A 21947-nucleotide genomic window follows, 5' to 3' on the forward strand; every position below is an offset into this window, starting at 1 on the left:
CACCACCTGGAAGTTCTAATAGAATGGAGGTGGCCATTTAGTCAATAAGGATTTGCCGAGCACCCACAGAGGCAAATAACATTACATTAGGCCAAGAATCTAAGGCAGGTTTAGAGAGGTAGGGAACAGAGAACTCAGGCTCCCTGAATCTTTGGTTGGCCCAGACATGAAAGCCAAAAGGCTTCCCCTAGATTTCTGAAATCACTGAGTGTTAGGTGAAAGAGATGGAACCCCCAAACCCAGGTGTTCCTCTCATGCCCCAAGAATTCTCCTCTCCCCCTCATGCAGGCCTGGGAAAGCCTGGAGGAAGCTGAGTATCAGCGGGAGCTGGCCCTGAGAAATGAGCTCATTCGTCAGGAGAAGCTGGAACAGTTCGCCCGGCGCTTTGACCGAAAGGCCGCCATGAGAGAGACGTGGCTCAGTGAAAACCAGCGACTTGTGGCTCAGGTAATGAGGGACACACTTAGGGATGGCAGGAGAGGGGAAGCTTTCCAGAGCCCCCAGCAGTCAGCTGGACTGGAGACCGAGCCGGCCTCTCAGTGTTAGTGCATAAGCCTTTCCACAGGCCTTGCATCCCTGCTTCCCAGGATCGAGTGGATTAAGATTCACGCCTGAGGAAAAGCTCTCCATGATTTATTAAGTCTCATTTTTAGAGAAAGAGCCTCAATCCAGAAACAGACCCAGAAATTGTCTTATTTGAGCCAGTAACATCAACTAAAGCCAGGATTCAAGTTGACATTAAACAATGATTCTCTGGGGATATGATGAAAACAGAGTGCATCTTGTGTGTGTCAAACATGCCTTTTGGACTCTGGCCTCTAGGACCGTGTCATTTTTCACTAGCTAAAAATTGACTCCCAAGCTGATTATCCATGACAGCATCTGTTCCTTCCCACTTGGAGCTTAGAATCAAATTAAATTCTATCTAGAAAGGGAAAAGCAAGTGCTCTGAGAGAATTGGAGACTGTGTGTGCACCTTAGATAGCACAGGGTAAGCCATCTCCAGGTCAGAAGCCCCTTCCTGCCCAAAATCAGGCAGGTCCATTCAAGGCAGGGCAGCGAGTGCCAGCAAGCTGAGGAAAGGCTCTGTTCATAACATATTCCCGGCATACCCACACATATGGCACAGTGAGTAAAATCCTGAACTTCTTTTAAAGGCTCTTGTGAGACATTTAGTCTTTGGAACCGGGCTCCAATAAGATAGGCTGAAAAAGACGGCAGAGCTGTCTTTGGGAATGGTCTTTACCATCCCGCAGTTGTTCCAAAGCAAACTGCTGTTTCTCCGCATCTGGATACTAGCCAAGGGGAGCCTGACCGAGCTGCCCGTGTTTCTCCCCATGGGTCAGGATAACTTCGGGTATGACTTGGCAGCCGTGGAGGCGGCCAAGAAGAAGCATGAGGCCATTGAGACTGACACGGCTGCCTACGAGGAGCGGGTGAGGGCCCTGGAAGACCTGGCACAGGAGCTGGAGAAGGAGAATTACCACGACCAGAAGCGCATCACAGCCCGCAAGGACAACATCCTGCGCCTGTGGAACTACCTGCAGGAGCTGCTGAGGGCCCGGCGCCAGAGGCTGGAGATGACCCTGGCACTGCAGAAGCTCTTCCAGGACATGCTGCACAGCATCGACTGGATGGATGAGATCAAGGTGGGCCTGAGGGTTGTCAACTCCCCACACCCCCAGTGCCCACCTCGGGCCTCAGTGCCAGCTCAGTTAGATTATGCTTCCTTAGATGCCTCCCAGCCAGTCTCATCCTTGAGTCATAATGGAGAAACTGAGGCAGCACGGTGTCTGGCTGCATCTGTCTATCACCTGCTTAGCTTACTCTGCTCCAGACAAGTCACCAGTTGTATCTCCATGATCAAGAAATCTTGGGTTCATAGCACAGGCGCCAACCTGCAGGATCTAGAGAGACAGACATTAATCGGGAGCCCAGAGACTCAGGCCCTGGGTAATCACAATTTGACTCTGGTTAGAATCCAGACCTCCCAGCATAGGGGCAACCAGGAAGTCTGAATCTCCTCTCCCTCCACTGCAGTGCTCTCAACTGAGCATACACGTCACAGTGACCGTGGAGCTTTCTAAAAATTCACATGGCCCCAAACCTGGGGCAGATGCAGGAGACAGAGTGAGGGGCTTGAGCTTCTGTAAGATGATCCAGGAATGATTCTCATGGGCACCCCCAGTAGGAACTCCTGCTCCACAGCTTCCTGCAGCTGAGCAGCAGCCGTTTTTCTGCTGCACTGACACCCTGGCCCGATACCATGGACACCTCCTTTAGAGGGGTCTCTTTTCCTAGTGTGTAGGTCTCTTCACCTCTCCTCATTCCCCTACCCTGTCTGTCCTCTTTGCCAGGCTCACCTCTTGTCTGCCGAGTTCGGGAAACACTTGTTGGAGGTCGAGGACTTGCTACAGAAGCACAAATTGATGGAGGCTGACATCGCCATCCAAGGGGACAAAGTGAAGGCCATCACCACTGCCACCCTGCAGTTCACTGAGGAGAAAGGTGAGAATTCTGATGTCTCCCTGTTGAGATCTCTGAAGCCAGATTTCATCATCTTGCTCAGCACCGTAGCTTGGATAAGTCCCCTAGCTTTAGAATTCTGCTTCTTTCATCAACTAACGGTTCAAGCATGAAGCTTGAGGGAAAGCAGAACTCTCCAGGAACCAGGCAACTGCTTTGGCAGTCAGTGATCAAAAGTACCAACAAGGCATCATCTGTCTTTCATTCTCTCTACTAGTTCAAGTTACAGCAGAGACAAACTAGGTTTATAGCCTCAGGTCTTAAATAGGAGACCCTGTTGCATCCTTGAAGAAACATCTTGAAATTTTTGTCTGTTTTTTTAAAAAAAATGTTTCATGTTGTACATTTCTACTGAGAAATGAACCAACTTTTAACCTCTCTTATTCCTGAAATTTTAATGGGAACTAATTAAAAAGAACCTGGCCTGCCCTCTGAGCAGCTGGGACCCCCTGCATCTGATCTCGAAGCTCCAGTTAGACGACAGGTTCTAGACCATAGGGTTCTAGCCTCGCAACAGATCTGAAGCTTACTCATAAATGAAGCCCTCACTCCTTTCATCTTCCTTCCTCCCATCTCTCCCAGAGTACCAGCCTTGTGATCCCCAGGTCATCCAGGACCGTGTCAGCCACCTGGAGCAGTGCTTTGAAGAGCTGAGCAACATAGCAGCCGGGCGGAAGGCCCAGCTAGAGCAGTCCAAACGGCTCTGGAAGTTCTTCTGGGAAATGGATGAGGCTGAGAGCTGGATCAAGGAGAAGGAGCAGATCTACTCCTCCCTGGACTACGGCAAGGACCTGACCAGTGTGCTCATCTTGCAGCGCAAGCACAAGGCCTTTGAGGATGAGCTCCGTGGGCTGGATGCCCACCTGAACCAGATCTTCCAAGAGGCTGAGGGCATGGTTGCACACAAACAGTTTGGGCACCCACAGATCGAGGCCCGAATCAAGGAGGTGTCTGCCCAGTGGGACCAGCTAAAGGAGCTGGCTGCCTTTCGCAAGAAGAACCTCCAGGATGCTGAGAACTTCTTCCAGTTCCAGGGCGATGCAGATGACCTAAAGGCTTGGCTGCAAGATGCTCACAAGCTGCTCTCAGGCGAAGATGTCGGGCTAGATGAAGGGGCCACACGAGCCCTAGGGAAGAAGCACAAAGAATTCCTGGAGGAGCTGGAGGAGAGCCGTGCAGCGATGGAGCATCTGGAGCAGCAGGCCCACGCCTTTCCCCAGGAGTTTCGGGATTCCCCAGATGTCACCAATCGGCTGCAGGCCCTTCGAGAGCTCTACCAGCAGGTGGTGGCCCAGGCAGACCTGAGAAGGCAGAGGCTGCAGGATGCCCTGGACCTGTACACGGTGTTTGGAGAGACAGATGCCTGTGAGCTGTGGATGAGTGAGAAGGAGAAGTGGCTGGCCCAGATGGAAATGCCAGACACTCTGGAGGACCTGGAGGTGGTGCAGCACAGGTCAGAGCCCCTCTCTTCCTGCCTCCCCGCACCACGGCCTGCACTCTGCCTCCGCCTGGTATGGGAACAGCCTCTAGATCAGCAAGGGTCTCTTTGAGAGGCCAAGGGATGTCTTTTATTGCAGAGGCCAGACACCAAGAGTCAGGGGTTGTAATCCATCTCTGTGGTTTTGGATACTTCACCCCTGCGGCCTTCCTCAAAATAGACAAAGAGGCTCTTTCTAGTCCAGTTATTCAATTACTTTCAGCTACAGCAGCCTTTGTTCAAATGAGTGAGTGTGTGTGTGTGTGTGTGTGTGTGTGTGTGTGTGTGTGTGAGAGACACAAAGGAAAGTAGAGCTGATTTGATTAAGAGAGAGATGAAAAACTGGGATCCCACCAGCTCTAGCTTCCTGTGGCAATCCCTAAGCCACAGAACCCGGAGGGACCAGACACCAGTTTGTAAACCACCAATCTACAAGGCCATTCTCATTTCCAGCATTCTGATTCCATCAGCGTTCTGGCATGGGAGGCCTGTCCCCAGTCTGTGGGCACCTCAGCATCCTAAGTATAGAATCCAGGGAGTTGAGGAGGAGGAGCAGCCACTCCCTGGAACATGCCGAGGTGGTCCCGTGCTGATGCTGGAGGACCTGGGCTCTTCTCCCAGAAGGGTCAGCTTTTGTAACCACGTGGCTTCCCTCCCCTCAGCAGCTCTCCCTTCTCCAACCCAGGAATGGAACACCTGGCTGAGGAGTATCCTTCAGGTCAAGCTGTCAAGGCATTTGAATTAGAGTCCAAGAGCAGTGGCCGAGGCAGTGGAGACATGGCAGGTGGTCTCTGGCAATTAACCACCCCAACACCTCTTTTTTCCCATGTGCCTCTCTGTTGGCCTATGTAGTGAGAAGAACCAGCTCTCTCCTAACCTGGTCCAAGAAATGCTAAACCATGAAATTGGACCCATGAACTAGCAAATAGGGCGTGTCAGCATATCTCTCTCCTTCCTCTCCCCCTCACCTGATCAAATGTATTTAGTTAGAAGCTGGAAGGAGAAAGCAAGAGCTACACATCCTGGATACTGAGCGGCCACTGGCAATGAAGTGCCTCCTGCTGCTTCACCAGTCCTCATTTTCTCTGTTCATATCAGGTTCGACATCCTGGACCAGGAGATGAAGACTTTGATGGCTCAGATTGATGGCGTGAACCATGCTGCTAATAGCCTAGTAGAGAGCGGCCACCCACGCAGTGGGGAAGTAAAGCAGTACCAGGATCACCTGAACACCAGGTGCGGTGTGGGGAGGACTTGGGACTGGGGGCATCTTCCCCGGGCACCTGACATACCCCTGGGGATGTGGCCCAAAAGTCAGGAAGCCTGCCATGCACTGCCAGGTGTGTACCTTCAGAGCTCCTGTCTTTCTCAGGCACAGTCTCCTAACACTGGAGCTGGAGCAGCAAGGAGGAGGGACCCATTTGGTGATTGGCCCAGGGAGGGAGAGAGATGTGTTCACAGAGCTGTAAATACCATGCCTAGGGGATAGGAGTGGGTAATTCTGTGTGATGCGGGTGGGAGGACGATGTTCTATGTGTGCCTGTAGTTAGAATAAGACTGTGTGGTACTCATGCCACATTTCCCTGGACATTCTTGGGCAGGAAAAATTGCTTTTTGAGAGCTCTTAAGTACTGTCCATAAAAGAAAGCTCCTGCCTGTACCAAAATTCAGCTTCGATCATGAAGCTGGCTTGAATAAAGAGAACTAACAGGAAGCCTTGAGCATGCTTCATAGAACAAAAAACAGGCCCCGAGGAACCTTTGGAGAGAGGGTGCTTTCAGTACAGAGTGTAATTCCACATGAGTCCTCAAGAATCTCTGAGAACAGACCACAGGCTGGGTCCTTTATACGCAATGCCACATGTTTACTTCCTCCCCATTGCCCAATCCCTTTCCCCACACTGGTATCTGAGCCTTGCTCTGCCCAAGGCAATCTGGGAGGTGGGGTTAGGGAATAAAAAGGTCAGCACAGTGGAGACTCCAGTGGGGGCCTGAGGGGAGGCAGGGATGATTGACGGGGTACTTTGGAGCCACTAGAATGGAGCCAATTATCTTAGCATCCAAAGACGAGGACTGTGGTTCAGGAGATTCTTGTGTAATCTGAGGTTTATGCAGAGAAGGAGGATGCCTCATTCTTCTTTAGGCTTAGAGGTAATGAGGGTGCAAGTGTGCACAAGTGTGCACAAGTGTGCACGTGTGCAAGATAGACAGGAAGCACTTGTCAGCAATATATGTGTTGACTTAAGGAGCTATAGTCAGAGAATGATCTTTTCAGACCCCTAAGCCGTGTACCATCCTAAGTGAAATATATCTGGTACGTGCCATCCTTAGGTGAGAGAGAACCTGAGGCATGAAATGATAAGATGGTTTTTCATTAAATGTAAGAGCTGAAATGTACCTAGGAAGTCATCTAGTCTGGCCATGTACTCCAGACAGTCTGTGTCCCACACCAACACTTCCAGGGATGGGAGGTCCACCCCCTCACCGTACAGCCCATCCCATTCAGGGCAACGTCTTTCGATTAGAAAGTTTGATCTCATGTTGAGTGGAAATTTGCCTCCTTGAAATTTGTAGCATTGGTTCTGGCTCTGCCCTTTAGCAAGATCAAAACTTACTCTTCTGTTGGATAACTTTTCAAATATTTTTAAAAACTGCAATTCTTTAGCTCCATCTGCGTTCCTACCTCCACACTTCTGCTGTTCCCATTAGAGTGCATCCTCCCCAAAATACACACTCCAAATCCTGCCCATCCTTTAGGCCAGTCCAGGGTCCTCTCCTTCCCAATGTCCCAGATGAAATTTGTACTGGTTTAGAGCTTCAGTTCTACCTCATGTTATAGTTACTTTTATGTTAAAGAACGTATCTACTAGATCATTAACAAACGAAGAACAATATCTTTATGTATTGCCCACTGTGCTTAGCAAACCAAGCGCATTATCATCTGAGATTTCCTCCATCTGGAACAGTCTTTTTTCAGATATCCGCTTGGCTTACTCCCTTATTTTATTCAGATCTCAGTTCACATGTCAACTTATTGGAGCTGTCCTCACTGACCACCCCATTGAAAGTATCACATACCTCTCTCCCACCCAGCCCCTCCACCTCTCTCCCATTTCCTTGCTTTATTTTTTCACTATGGTTATCACCACTTCATGGATTATATACTTATTTGTTTGTCTCAGCCCACTCAAATTAGAGCAAGCACTTTGCTTTGTTCATTGCTGTATCCCCAGAGCCTAAAACAGTGCCTGGTACAAGGCACATGATGGTCGTGTGATAGATGCTTAGTGAATGAGTGAACAGGGACGAAACTGAAATAACTTTTGCCAAGTCTGGCACATATGAGTCATTCAAACACGTGTTGAATGTGCGATTGCCTTCCACCGTATGCGTTCCAGTTGACCAACCTTTTTTAATAATCTCGAGCCCAGCAACAAACCTGGATTTCCAGCATGGCCTGGCCAGTGCTGGCTTATAGCAACTCTGTCAACTTCCTTCCTCTTGGAGATGGTGCAGTGGAGGGGGAAAGTGGGTTTAGGAGGCAGGCTAGACCCAACCCTAGCCTGTCCCCTCTGCGGCCTCCACTTGCCTACAGTAAGGCCACACCAGGAAAGGCCTAGAAAATTACCCTAGGGCCTCTTGCCTGGGGACATAACACCCTCACCAGCAACTTCTGTACAGGGCCAGGGCATCTCACAGCCCTGGAGCACCTCACTATCATTTCACATTTCAGATGAACTTGGAGAAAATCTTCAGCTCCTTTGCCCTGACTTCCCAGCCTCAGCATCATCGGTGTGTCAGGCACAGAATTCTCCAGAGCACAGAGACTTCGTGGTCTAGGAAAGGAGCAGAGAAACCCTTGGGCTCATACTCTTTCTCTCCTGGTATTCCCAGTTCTTCCCACCCAGTCTCCCACTTCTCTTTGCAGACCTGTCTTTTTAATCCAGACTAGCAGCTGTTGTCACACCTTGGGAATACCTGCAATGCACTTTACCCAGTCCATCTGCGTAGTCCCGTAACCTCCATCCCCCAGGTGCTAAAGATACAAAGACGAGTGAAATACTCAGAGGCTCCTCCTTAAATAGGTCTGTTCGTTGAGATACAGCTCAGATGACTGCCGTGATACCTGCCCTCATACCCCTGTCGCCTCTCACAGCTCCCTTAGTCCTCTTTGCCTGCTATGTGCTTATGTAATTATTTTGTGAGCTTGTCTTACTCCCTCTCTAAATCATACACTCCATAAGGTAAAGTGTGGCTATGTCTGTATTATCCCAAAGGCTAACATAATGCTTATACAGTAAAACCTCACTTACTGTCATTGATAAATTCTACAACTTTTGGCAAAATGATGTATATCGGAACCAATTTACCATAGGCTAATTGACATAAACAAGAGTTAAGTTCCCATGGCATCTCATCAGCGTTATAATGAAAGGACATTGAAAGAAATGACATTATTTGAGAACCTACCTTGTGAATATTCAGGAAAGATGGGTTCAGTTAGCAAGTAAGCATTCAGCATACTCTTATGTGCTCTCATGTTACAATGATGCAGAATGAGTAAACTCAGTCCCTGAATGAGTAAACACCAGGGTGGTGTCCCTGGTGATCTGGGCCCAGGCTGATGGGCAGCTCTTTAGAAGAGGCTTGGTGGGGGCTGCAGACCGAACCCGGACCCCCAGGCATCTACTAGACCTTTGCACATTTGCCAGTTTTCCCAGCACTGCGTTTGAAGATTACGAATGTATTATCCATTTTAATTATAATCCCAGTTTATCCCCTCCCCGCTTCCTCTGCCTCTTCTTCAAGCTTCTTTTCTTTTAGAGCCTAGGTGACTTTCTCAAGCCCTGAGCACTTTGAATGTTGTCTTAAGCATTTGCATAATTCTTCTGGGGCAGTTGGGACCCTACATCCTTGAAGTTGATAATGTGGGCTTTCTAATCATTTTCAGTATTTCAGAAAACTAGGGAAATTGTATGTTTGCCCGAAATTCAACTACATACAGAGCCTAAATGTCTTGTTTCTTTACTTATGGTTGGAATTACATCACTGCTTGTTCCCTGCTGATAGAAAAATCTGATTAGCAGTTATATTGTCTTAGGTTAAATCAGATAAATGAATTTTACTCACTGCAGCTTGTCAGGTAGATGATTTTTTCTTCAGTGTTTCAAGGTCTCTGGGTCTAGACTCTGGTGAGAAATCTAGGAAGGGATGCCCTGTGGGAAGAGTTAAGGAAGATGCCGTCTCTGTGTCTCCCGCTATGTGCCCCCGGCAGGTGGCAGGCATTCCAGACCATGGTGTCGGAGCAGCGGGAGACAGTGAGCTCAGCGCTCCGGGTGCACAACTACTGCGTGGACTGTGAGGAGACCAGCAAGTGGATTGTGGACAAGACGAAGGTAGTAGAGTCTACCAAGGACCTGGGCCAAGACCTGGCGGGCGTCATCGCCATCCAGCGGAAGTTGTCTGGGCTGGAGCGCGATGTGGCAGCCATCCAGGCCCGCGTGGGTGCCCTGGAACGTGAGTCCAAGCAGCTGATGGAGTCACACCCTGAACAGAAGGAGGACATTGGCCAACGGCAGGCATATGTGGAGGAGCTATGGCAGGGCCTACAGCAAGCCCTGCAGGGCCAGGAGGCCTTGCTGGGTGAAGCCAGCCAGCTGCAGGCCTTCCTGCAGGATCTGGATGACTTCCAGTCCTGGCTGTCCATGGCCCAGAAGGCCGTGGCCTCTGAGGACATGCCTGAGTCCTTGGCAGAGGCTGAGCAACTCCTGCAGCAGCATGCAGCCATCAAGGATGAAATCGATAGACATCAAGATAACTATGAGCATGTCAAGGCATCTGGGGAGAAGGTGGTCCACAGCCAGACAGACCCGGAGTACTTGCTTCTGGGCCAAAGGCTGGAGGGCCTGGAGGCTGGCTGGGACGCCCTGCACCGGATGTGGGAGAGCCGTGGCCGCACCCTCGCCCAGTGCCTCGGCTTCCAGGAGTTCCAGAAAGATGCCAAGCAGGCTGAAGCCATCCTCAGCAACCAGGTAGGGAGAGGCATTCAGGGCTGAGAGGCGGCAGGAATGGGGGTGTCTCTCGGGGCAGCAGCATTGGTGAGTCTACGAATGTGCTGCAGGGCTCAGGGACTGAATTATACTTTTCTGGGACTCTCTCTAGCCACTAGTTAGGGCAACATTCTTCTTTGTTCCTCCTTTTATATGCCTTTTCCATCCCTGTGTCCCAAACTATGCCTTATTCTTGGGCCAATTAGAGGCTAGAGAAGTGAATTTCCCCTGGGTGGTTACTCTTCCATGTGGCTTTAAGCACACTGTTCATCAGGTGCCCCTGGGTGGGGGTGAGGGCCAAGGCCTGGAAAGCCTCTTCCTTGCACAACTCCGGGGGCACCATTCATGCTATAACCTATGTGACTATACATGACGTTCCTGCCTGGCAGGTGCCCTCACCGCCTCTTCGGTTTGTCTTCATGCCTTGTCTGGAATCTTGCTTCAACAGGAATATACTCTGGCTCACTTGGAGCCCCCAGACTCCCTAGAAGCTGCAGAGGCTGGGATCCGGAAGTTCGAGGATTTCTTGGTGTCTATGGAGAACAACCGGGATAAGGTCTTGAGTCCCGTGGACTCTGGAAATAAGCTGGTAGCCGAAGGGAACCTCTTCTCAGACAAGATCAAGGAGAAGGTGCAGCTGATTGAGGACAGGTATCTCCGCCCTCAGGGTCACGGGCTGGAACCAGGTGGGGCTGGCCGTGCTGCACAGGGACCCCAGGCTCAGCATTGCTGTGACTGTGGCTTCTGGCTTCCCTTCCAGGCACAGCAAGAACAACGAGAAGGCCCAGGAGGCCTCAGTTCTTCTGAGAGACAACCTGGAACTCCAGAACTTCCTCCAGAACTGCCAGGAGGTGAGGCTCCAGCAAGGCAGGCCACTCCGCAGGAGACTCCTTTCTCGGAGCAGAGTGCTCCAGACGCAGGAAGTCCGCCAGATCCTTCCTAACTAGGAAAACTGGGATTCCATGAGGGGGACTCTGGGTGCTTGACAGCCTAGGTCATCCTCTGGAATCTTTGGTTCCACAATACTTTTTTTTTTCACCTCTGTAAAGATGTCTTTTAATCTGTCAAGCTTAGGATAGAGTTTCTCAAAGCATTTAGAGTCACCGAGGGCCCTGGTCAGAGCCTGCTTCAGGGCACATGACCTGAGCCTTCACACAAGGCCCCGTGCTCAGAAGGGCTCCACACTTGGCTAATGCTCTAATGTTGCCATCTTGAAATGCTTAATAACTTGTAACATTTTCATCTTGCATTGGGCCCTGCAAATTACGAAGCCAGTCCTGACCCTGGTTAAAAGCACGCCCAGGTACCAGTCAAGCCCGGATGATTAGGCTGTAAGGGGTGGGAGAGCAGCACTTTCAACAAGCCTCCCAGTAGGAGAACCGCCACTTCGAAGGTCCTGGCTCAGCCTGGGACAAGCTGTGCAAGGAAGGTCTTTGACCTGCACACCCAGGTCCCTCCATGAGCAGTACTTCCATGTGGAATGGGGCTTTCCCTGACTTCTTTCTTGCTCTCAACCTCATACCCCTTCCTCTCAGCCCAAATGACTTTGTTTTCATCTGCCTTTGCCCATGGCACAAACTTGGCTGGATATAGTACCAGGACATCTTGAAAACATTGGCTGTTCATCACAATTCTTCCCTCATTGTTAATTACAGAATCTGCCCTTGGCTTCTTCCTCAGATAACATTTTCTCTGTGTTTATTAATGGTTTCTCACTCTGTTGCTAAAAGGTAGATTTATCCATCCAGTAAACATTCGTTGAGTTTCTGCAATAGGACAGGCCTTGTCCTAGGTCCTGGAAATATGGAGAGAAGCATAAATAGCCCTAGTGTCACATTGCACACACTCTGGTGGGGAACACATACAGTGCTTATGTTTTAGCCGTAAGACAACGTGAGTTAAGTTGCCTGTACTGGGAGTTAAGGACCCAGAGCTGGAGAGTGGCACTCTGCTGTGTTCACACTTCCTCTGCTCGGCCTTCTCCTTCTGCAGCCAGAGGTGGGCAGCCAGTCCTGCCCTCAGCCATCGGTCAAAGAGCTACACTCAGGGATGATTGGACCCTCTTTTTCTGCCCACAGCTCACTCTCTGGATCAATGACAAGCTGCTGACATCTCAAGATGTCTCCTATGATGAAGCACGAAACCTCCACAACAAATGGCTGAAGCACCAGGCATTCATGGCAGAGCTGGCCTCCCACCAAGGGTGGCTAAACAGCATCGATGCAGTAAGTAAAGAAAGTAGTGGAGGCACTCTGCTCAGATATACTCACCTAAATGGGGCTTCCTCCAGGGTGTAGACACCGTCCTGGAGCTTGCTAGATGGTATAGAACTTGGAAATGAAAAAAACTTCCCTAAACAGTAGTTAAATCTTCAGAACTCTTGATGTAGCTAGTCTCATTAAGCCCTGTCAGAATGGGTGCTGCTTCTGGGTCACCTGAGTCTGGGGACAGTCCAGGACACTGAAGACGCCTGAATTAGAGTTTTAGCATACGTTGTCAGGACAGCAGTTATCCCTGTTTGCCTTGTTATCCGCACCAGGGCCCCAGCACAGGGGAAGATGAGATGAGCAGAGCAGTCCATTGTTTCTCACTGCTTAAATGGGCAGAACCACTGGGGAGCGGTCATTCACACCCTTCATAGCTGGGGAAGCAAGGGTCCCCTCTGCAATGAGCTTGCCCAGGGGCACTAGTGAAAATGTGGCTGGAGTTAGATCTGGGACTCAGTACCTTCGCTCTTCCCTGTGGTGGCTTCCAGGGATACGCAAGCATAGGAGCCACATGAGGCCATGTCCACAGCGGTTGAGGGCGCAGGCTCTGAGACAGACTGACTCTTCATCCTCCCTGCACCTCAGCTTTTCCCTCTGTAAAATGAGAGTAATAACAGTACCTGCCCGAGGGAGTTGTGAGCATTAAAACACTTAGAATAATGCTGGGCGATTAATAGGCACTCAATAAATGCTGGCTGTTATGAGAGTATGTAGTCTGAGGCCCAAGTCATAGCACCCCAAAAAGATACATCTGTGCAGGCAAAAACCAGGTAAGACAAACTCCGTAACTAAAAGGTCTCACCGAACGTTAGTGCACAGAACTCTGGGAAGACGGTCGGGGGAGAGTGGAACTTACAGGGAGGTTTCCAGGCTGCTTGTACCTGGGTGGATCCTGCATCTTTTTTTTTTTTTTCTTAAATTAAAAAAAAAAAAAATTAGTACTAGCTGACCCTTGTCTGCAGCTCCCCACACTGCAGTCTCCTGAGTCATTTGGTCCAAACGTAGTTTTTCTACTGCAGATAACTCAGGGGTGCATCGTCTTTCAATTGGGCCTCAGCGAGTTCTAGGCAGATTGTTTGCACCGCTGACCTCCCCTCATTAGCCCTTTGGAACCACCTACTCCAAGACTGGACAGTGAGCGCTCCTCCTCCCCACACAGGAAGGAAAGCAGCTGATGGAGGAGAAGCCACAGTTTGAGGCCCGGGTGTCCCAGAGGCTAGAAGCCTTGCACCGGCTCTGGAATGAGCTTCAGGCCACCACGCAGGAGAAGGCCCAACGCCTCTCAGCCGCCAGAAGCTCCGACCTGCGCTCGCAGACCCACGCCGACCTCAACAAGTGGATCAGCGCCATGGAGGACCAGCTGCGGTCGGACGACCTGGGCAAGGACCTGACCAGTGTCAACCGGATGTTGGCTAAGCTGAAGGCACGAGAGCGGGTCGTGGGCTGGAAGTATTGGAATAGAGGGAATCTTGGGGAACACATCTGAAACCCAAGAGCAAGTACTCTTCCTGTTGCCAGCATTGTGCAGAAATGTCTCCTGGTTCATAACGCATCTCTTACCCCTTTGCAGTGGGTGAGACAGGAACCCAAAGGGGTTAATGAAAGCCTGAGAAGTAAAGGACAGTCCCTTGGGGGTGAGAAGGGGGGAAGATGAGTGGGGGAGGCTGAGCTCAAAGTGAGCCATGAAGGATGGATGGGGTACGGATGATGGAGAGGAGGGAGGGCTGCCCAGGTGCCAGGGCTGGTGCTGACACTGTCCCCTCATGTCCCAGCGTGTGGAGGACCAAGTGACTGTGCGGAAGGAAGAGCTGGGGGAGCTGTTTGCCCAGATGCCCTCACTGGGAGAGGAAGGAGAAGACATGGACTTGGGCATCGAGAAGCAGTTTCTGGACCTCCTGGAGCCCCTAGGGAGGAGGAAGAAGCAGCTGGAATCATCCAGAGCCAAGCTGCAGATCAGCCGGGACTTAGAGGATGAGACGGTGCGTGGGCTGTGGTCCCCAACCCCCCCCCCCCAGTGGCTGAGGCAGCAGCTGCCATCAGAGTAACTGGCTGCCGCCCAGGGCAGTTCTTGGCAGCAGATGTCTGGTCATCTCACCCCCTTATCTCACAGGGTTGCTGTGATGATTACATTAAATATAAAATTAAAGCCAGTGCTTTTTGAATAGTAACTCACTCATGGACTTTCGGGCCAGACAGACTTGGGTTCCAGATCCAGCTACGTGACCTTCCCGCTGTGTGACCAGGAACAAGTTATTTGGAACCTCAACTCAAAATAGCGAAATGTCCCCATCAGTAAAATCGGGGCAAAACCCTGATGTGGGGTGTTGGGAAGAACCAAGGAGGCATGGCAGGCGGAGCTCTGTCTGGCTCATGGTGAGTGCTCACAAAAGGTGGCCATGATTGTCATTAGCTGTTCCCTGCCTTATGTCCCTGCAGCTCTGGGTGGAAGAGAGGTTGCCTCTGGCCCAGTCTGGCAACTACGGCACTAATCTGCAGACTGTGCAGCTGTTGATGAAGAAGAACCAGGTGAGTACCGACTTATCTTGTTAGTCCCACCTGCTCTGGGGAGGGAGGCCCAGCTCTGACTTGCAGAAGGCCAACTACAGCAGATTATTGTCATTGTTGGTAGCTATGGGATCCCCAGACCCCATAACAAGAACAGCTCTGGTGATGGCAAAGAGCATTCTGGGAGGACCCCAGTGGGGTAGGGAGGGGAGTTGTTTAGATGCTTTGGGATTTGGGGTCATTCAGACCCATCAGGGCACAGGCGAATGTGGGACCCAGATGCCCTGGCCTGGGGTTTAATGTGCTTTACAGCTTCTGTGCTCTGTGGCCCCCTTGTGAGGAAGCCCATAGCTCCTGGTTGCTCTCCGAACACTGCCTTGCCCCTCTTCCACCTTGCCCTGAGCTTGCCCTGAGCTTGCCCTGCTGCGTCTTCTCATCTTCTTGGGGTTAGTAGGCCCCATTTCTCCTGACGTGTGAGGATACTTGTGGGGCTCAAACCCCATTAGGAAGCCACTACACTTGGACTCTGAGCCATTGGAGCAAACATCTAGTTACTGTCCTGCTTTCTCTCACACCTGGTTGGGAACTTCTGTGGCCCTGGTTGGAATCCTAGAAGTGAACAGATACCACACTTCCTCTTGTATGAGAGTTACCTTATATCTCCCAAGGCCAGCTGCTTGGCGTCATGGTGCCTCTGCGTCCGGCCAGGGGCTGGCTGCAGACCCTGCTCTTGAGCAGAGTCCCTCCTGCCTGGTCTGCTCTCTGGGTCACAAAGCGAGGGCAGTTGCAGCCACAAGCAAGGAGAGCCTGGAGACTTATCCCAAAGAAAACAGGGTGTCCCAGAGTGCCAGTCAGTATTATAGCTCCTTGGGGAAGGAAGGTCATGGCAGATAGTACTTCCTTCCCAAAAATAACAGCAGCTGACATCTGCTCACAGAGCTCTGCAACTGTGCAAGGGCCTGAATTCTATTCAAAGAGGTTCCTTAAAAGCTCCCTCAGATCCTTTGCTTCAGTTGACATGATCTAGTCACAAAGGCTCCAGTGGCCACACGAAGGGACCTGGGCTAGAACGTGGTAGGGTGTGGGGTTTAACCTCCAGTTAAAGGAGGGAGGCTGGTAGAAGGCAGAATCTTTGGGGCCTCAGTTTCCTCGATTGTAAAAGAAGCCAGCTTTAGTTCTTCTAACATTAAAGACTTTCGACTCTGTCTGGCCTCAGTAAGTGTATTGCCAAAAGATTTTCATCTCCCCTGGCTGAAGGTTGCTATTTTAGGAAAAGGGCAAATATAAATGGGATTCTCCTAAACAGGAAGGGAAAGATAATCCCTTGAGAGAGCATGGCTACCCTAGTAAAGACTATTTTAGGCTAGCCTGGCTAGAGCTTAAATCCCATTTTATCATTCTCTCTTAGTGCAGTGGTTCTCAAACTTCGGTGTGCATCAGACACACCCAGAGGGCTTATTCGAACACAGCTGACCAGGCTCCACCCCAGAGCCACTGAATCAAACTTCGGGAATAGAGCCTGATAATTTCCATTTCTATCAAGAGCCTCGGTTATGCCGATGCTGCTGGTCCGAGACCCCATTTTGAGAACCACTGCTGCTGGTCCGAGACCCCATTTTTGAGAACAAATCCTACAAGGTGCCACATGAACAGTTTTCAACTCTGGCTGCACATTAGAATCATCTGGGGGGACTTTTAAACCTACGAATGCCTGGGTCCCACCTCCTAGCAATTAATAATTAGGATCTCTAGGGGCCCTGGCTGTGTGTTTTCCCAGATTATTCAATATGCAACAGGGTTAAGAACCACCGTTCTGCCTGACCTGGCCCCTGCCTACCTCTAAATCTCATCTTTTATCACTTTCTCCCTCCCTCACAGTATTTTAGCTTTTCTGGTCCTCTAACAGTCCGGGCTTGCTTCCAGCCCGGGGACTTTGCACTTCCTTTTCCCTCTTGCCAGCGGCACTCATCCCCCAGATCTGTGTGGTTGCCTCCCTCTCATCATGCATGTCTCACTCAAATGCCATGTCACAAAGGCCCTTCCTGACTCCCCCAGCTAACGTAGCCACCACCACACCTCTGCAGACATTCCTCATCTCAGTGCTGTGTTTTCACATAGCACCCATGGTCTATTTATTTCACATAGCACCCATGGTTTATTCATTTATTTTCATGATTATCATCTATTTCCTCTACTAGAACGTAAGCTCTGTGAGGGCAGGGCTTTTGGTTCCATGTTGTCCCTCGGACAGAGTCTGCAGAGTTCATTCATTCATTCAATAACTTAATAAAGTTATTGAATGAATGAACTCAATAAAGAAGATGTCGTAAGTAAGCACACTGCACAGGAGCCTAGAAAGCAATTGCTTAAAGAAAGAGAGTAAGAAAGATGCGTTTTCGGAGCCCTTGCAGAGACCATAAGATCTCAAGGAAAGTAGAGGCAAATGGAGTTGACACCATGGGTGGTCTGAAGTCGATTGCACAGACCACGGGAAATTGTCGGCCTCGAGTGTCCAAGCATAAAGCGCAGAGACTTAGGTGATGTGTGGATATTGCTGGTTCTATGTATTTTACATGCTGACAGTCACTGTATTGCCCACAAGCACTGCTCTTGCCCCCGCCCTCTGGACAGTTTTAAAGGCCATGGGAAGTTGTAGAAAGGAAGGAGCTGAGGTATAAGGAGCCAAGAGCCCACATGCAAGAAGCAGTCAGGCTCTGGCCTCTAAGAACCAGAAAGTGGGCGACATATGGGTCATGGCCCCCTGAAGAAAAAAGTAACCCAGTCAACAAAGTGGGAGGAAAATGTCATTTTGGTGACCAAAGGCTCAGACATAAAACAGTCCAAAGCTCACAAGATTTGAGAGATAGAAATGGGAGGAAAAAATTCTGAACTCTGTACAAGAGACAGCTGTTGACCTGTTTTTTTAGGAGTGAAATCTGATATCAAAGAAGATATCAAAAGGCCATTTAAAATTGTTTTCCTTTCCTCTATCATGTACCACTGAGAAATCAAGCTGTGCTGAAGCAGGGAGATTAGGGAGCAGTCAAGATCCTAGGCTCTGGGATCAGGGAGAGCCGTGTTCAAACCCCAGCTCTGCCACTCACTGCCCACAAGTTACTCAACTGCTCTGTGCCAGGTCCTGCGTGTCTATCTCATACGGGAGGGTTGGAGGAGAGTGATGTGACGTGCCTAGCACGTGGTCACGGGCAGTGTTTTTATGACTACCACCTGCGCTTCTCTAGCTTCCCTGAGCGGGGTGGGGGCGAGAGGTGTCCAGGTATCACCTGGGCAGCCTGCTGCAGGCCCCACCTCTGAGCCCTTGCCCTCTGGCCACAGACGCTGCAGAACGAAATCCTGGGCCACGCACCGAGGGTTGAGGACGTGCTGCAAAGAGGCCGGCAGCTGGTGGAGGAGGCGGAGATCGACTGCCAGGACATCAAGCAGCGCCTGGGCCACTTGCAAGGCTCGTGGGACACGCTGAGGGAGGCAGCAGCTGGGCGGCTGCAGCGCCTGCGGGACGCCAGCGAGGCGCAGCAGTACTACCTGGACGCAGGCGAGGCCGAGTCCTGGATCAGCGAGCAGGAGCTCTACGTCATCTCGGATGAGATCCCCAAGGTCAGCTCGGGCCAGGGTGCCTGGCTGGGTGCCGAGGCCAAGAGGAAGAGCCAGGGATGGGCAGTCAGTGGGGAACCTTGTAAGTCGGGGGTGGGAGGAGTGAGGGCAGAGGGAGGATGTATGAGGAACCTTCCTTCTTAGGATGCCCCAGCTTTTGAGAACACCCCTATAGCACACACACTAGCTGGGCACCCCGTCCGTCAACTTAGATTGACTCCAACCCAAGGGTTCTTCACCTCTGTTGTGCCATGGATTCTGTGCTGACGAACTGCCCTGGGAGGGGATGAGAGGTGAGGTGAAGGGGTCTCTCAAAGCTGGAATGATAGAGGAAGTTTTCAGGGGACAGAAGGATGGAGCTGGGCCTGAAAGGGCAGGTAGTAGATAAGAACTGGGGGGAGTCGAGAGGAAGATAGGGTGCAGCCACTGCTGGGAACAAGAGAGGCAGGAGAGATGGTGCATGGTTCCCCCGTGGGTGTCTCACGAGCCCACCAGCCCCTGTCTTGGGCACCTCGGGAGCCGGGCTAGAAACTGGACCAGGCCACGCTTGCCGAACTCATGCTGATGGCCCCTGCCTCCTAGGATGAAGAGGGCGCCATCGTGATGCTGAAGAGGCATTTGCGGCAGCAGCGTGCAGTGGAGGAGTACGGGAGGAACATCAAGCAGCTGGCCGGCCGGGCCCAGAGCCTGCTCTCTGCCGGCCACCCCGAGGGGTGGGTGCGCCAGTCGGGGGACTTGGCCAGGTCAAGGGGGTCAGGCCAGGGGCCTCACCAACCAGGATCCCTCAGGTCCAGGTGGGAAAACGGGAACAGTTCTCCCGGAACTATGGTTTTGAGAAAACTGCTTCTGGACTGCCGATTGGCCCAGTTCCATTCCATTCCTCGGTTTTCTGTGAGTAACTTCAAACGGCCGAACAAAGTCTGGTCTGCAAAAGGATCAGAAAACGAAGTAGCAAAACTACCCTCTGGGTGAACTGAGAGCTCCAATCTTTTGAAGAGTTAGACTATGCTAAGAGACGCTGAAGACTAACTTTGCTTTTCTTTGTGTGATCTGTAAGGCAGTTCATGATTTCACAGCGTCTCAGCGAAACCATTATATAGGAGTGAAAGTAGAAAGCCTGTACCCATCTCAATTGTTCAGTTGTGTGGGTTCTGCATAAATGGGAGTCCACTGAACCACACACCTCAGGCTGCCCCCTGTAATGGCCCTGTCCTCAGCTGCCTTTAGGGCATCCACAGCTACGGGTCCTCAGCAGCCACCCCAGCATCTCTCAAGGAGCCCCAAGGATGGAGCCTCCGGTACTGCACGCCCCTCCCTAAAGAGCTAAGCAGAGCCTGCTGCTGCTGGCCTGCCCCATCAGCCTTCCTGGAAGGCTCGTGGGAGAGCTCCCCATGTGCACTTGTCTTTTTAGGCTTCTCAAAGTGAAGGGCAGTGTGAGGAGGCATCTGCCTCCAAGGGAATTTCTGTCATCCCCTGAAGCATCATGGTCTAAGGGACGGTTCCTTCTCTCCCTAACTCTTCCTCTGGAGGAGTCACTGCCATTTCTCCTAAGCTGCACTTCCCCACCTGTCCCCGTCACAGGGCTGGGAGGGAGTAGGTCAGCTCCCCTGAGCTGGCTGCTCTGGGTTCTCTGTCACTGTCTCTGAGCATGTTCTTGTTTTGAATTCCAGGGAGCAGATCATCAGACTTCAGGGGCAAGTGGATAAGCAGTATGCGGGACTGAAGGACATGGCGGAGGAACGCAGACGGAAGCTGGAGAACATGTACCACCTGTTTCAGCTAAAGAGAGAGACCGATGACTTGGAGCAGTGGATTACAGAAAAGGAACTGGTGGCATCATCCCCAGAAATGGGGCAAGACTTTGACCATGTTACTGTGAGTACAGCGACTCCTTTCTTGGTTTCCCTCAAATGCAGCAGATGCAGGAGACGTCATTCCAGATACACACACACCCCCTGCCAGCTGCAAAGCACTGCACAGAGTTGCAGGTACAGCGGTGGGCACTCAGGCCACCCTGGGGAAAATGTGACAGTGTAGGCCCCAGTGGTCATAGCTGCCGCCTAGGGGGTCTGCAGCCAGGGCAATGACACCACCTGCCCCTGAGCCCCGGTAACTGGATTTCTCTCTGCCCTCCATCCAGCTGCTCCGGGATAAGTTCCGGGACTTTGCCCGGGAGACTGGGTCGATTGGGCAGGAGCGGGTGGACAGTGTGAATGCCATCATCGAGCGGCTCATCGACACGGGCCACGAAGAGGCGGCCACCATCGCCGAGTGGAAGGATGGGCTGAACGAGATGTGGGCGGACCTGTTGGAGCTCATCGACACACGCATGCAGCTGCTGGCCGCCTCCTACGACCTGCACCGCTACTTCTACACGGGCACCGAGATCCTGGGCCTCATCGACGAGAAGCACCGGGAGCTGCCCGAGGACGTGGGGCTGGACGCCAGCACCGCCGAGTCCTTCCACCGGGTGCACACGGCCTTTGAGCGGGAGCTGCACCTGCTGGGCATGCAGGTGCCTGCTGTCCCTGCTGTTCCCCTGCAGCTCCAGGGGCCTGCCGTCCACACCTTCCCCATGACCGGCTTCCCAAAAGCCCTCAGGGTCAGGTTCTCTCCTGGCTCCTACAGGAGACCTCTAGAACAGGGGGCACCTCTAGAACAGGCTCCAGGAGGTTTTACCTTCTCAAGGAAGCAACGGCTTAGGACGAGAAGGCAGAGCGCCTGGCTTTCAGACTTTGTTAGCCCCTAGTTCCTTAATCTTCACAAAAACCCCATGCGTAAAATACCTTAAAAGGTAATCTTTCCGATTGTGCAAGGTATTGCACAGTATTATTAGCAAACACACAGGTAATGCTTTTCTGGCACCAGGGACTGTTCTAAACAATATATATAGTCACTGAATCTTCAGAGCCACCCTCTGAGGAAGGTACTATCATCATCTGCATTTGATAGATGAGGAAAGCGCTGTACAGAGGGGGTAAATAAGGTGACGGGAGCATGCAGGTGAGCAGCGGAGCCCGTATGCAGCTCTGCCAGTAGACTTTGCCCACAGCCATACGGCTGTCCAGCCTTTCCTCACAGGAGCTGGAGGGGCCTCAAGATCTGTTTAGATCCCCTCCTTTCATGACTGGGGTGCCCCCTGAGTCCATAGGGTTCCTCAGAGTTCAGTGTGATTGAAGGAGTTGGGGTAGCCCCAGCTGCCAGTGGTCACAGGGCTTCCCATGGAGCAGGAAAGGCGGGCTGGCTGTGCAGTCCTTCCCCAACCCAACAGGGTTCAGGGCCTCTGCTTCACCCAGAAGAGGGACATCCTAGGGATTTATCCTCCCACCGGACATGGGGCCTGGAGTGTGGCTCTTGTAACTCCAGGCACCAGAGCCCCTGAGGTAGGTACAGTCCGAGTGAGGTCTCAGAAATGAGGCTTCATTGCCCTGGGGCTGGCCTCAGACATGCGGTTGGTGCAGCCCCTTCCCTGGAGAGGCAGCGTGTAGAGTGGTTAGGGACAGGGACTCGG

General features: G+C 51.7%; 1 protein-coding gene across 1 annotated transcript in view; it reads left to right on the top strand.

Annotated features, from left to right (window-relative positions):
• SPTB (spectrin beta, erythrocytic) overlaps nt 1-21947 on the top strand; it is a 60619-nt gene that overhangs the window by 20043 nt on the left and 18629 nt on the right. The window contains exons 10-25 of the mRNA XM_023527035.1: nt 289-447; nt 1347-1649; nt 2358-2508; nt 3109-3979; nt 5102-5239; nt 9278-10034; nt 10501-10703; nt 10813-10903; nt 12131-12277; nt 13479-13742; nt 14092-14298; nt 14756-14845; nt 18161-18439; nt 19019-19149; nt 20107-20311; nt 20577-20951. Coding sequence (XP_023382803.1) covers nt 289-447; nt 1347-1649; nt 2358-2508; nt 3109-3979; nt 5102-5239; nt 9278-10034; nt 10501-10703; nt 10813-10903; nt 12131-12277; nt 13479-13742; nt 14092-14298; nt 14756-14845; nt 18161-18439; nt 19019-19149; nt 20107-20311; nt 20577-20951 — 4371 coding nt within the window. The remainder of the gene's footprint in view (nt 1-288; nt 448-1346; nt 1650-2357; nt 2509-3108; nt 3980-5101; nt 5240-9277; nt 10035-10500; nt 10704-10812; nt 10904-12130; nt 12278-13478; nt 13743-14091; nt 14299-14755; nt 14846-18160; nt 18440-19018; nt 19150-20106; nt 20312-20576; nt 20952-21947) is intronic.

The sequence above is a fragment of the Pteropus vampyrus genome, unplaced genomic scaffold (assembly GCF_000151845.1).
Source record: "Pteropus vampyrus isolate Shadow unplaced genomic scaffold, Pvam_2.0 Scaffold15, whole genome shotgun sequence".
Lineage (NCBI taxonomy): Eukaryota > Metazoa > Chordata > Mammalia > Chiroptera > Pteropodidae > Pteropus > Pteropus vampyrus.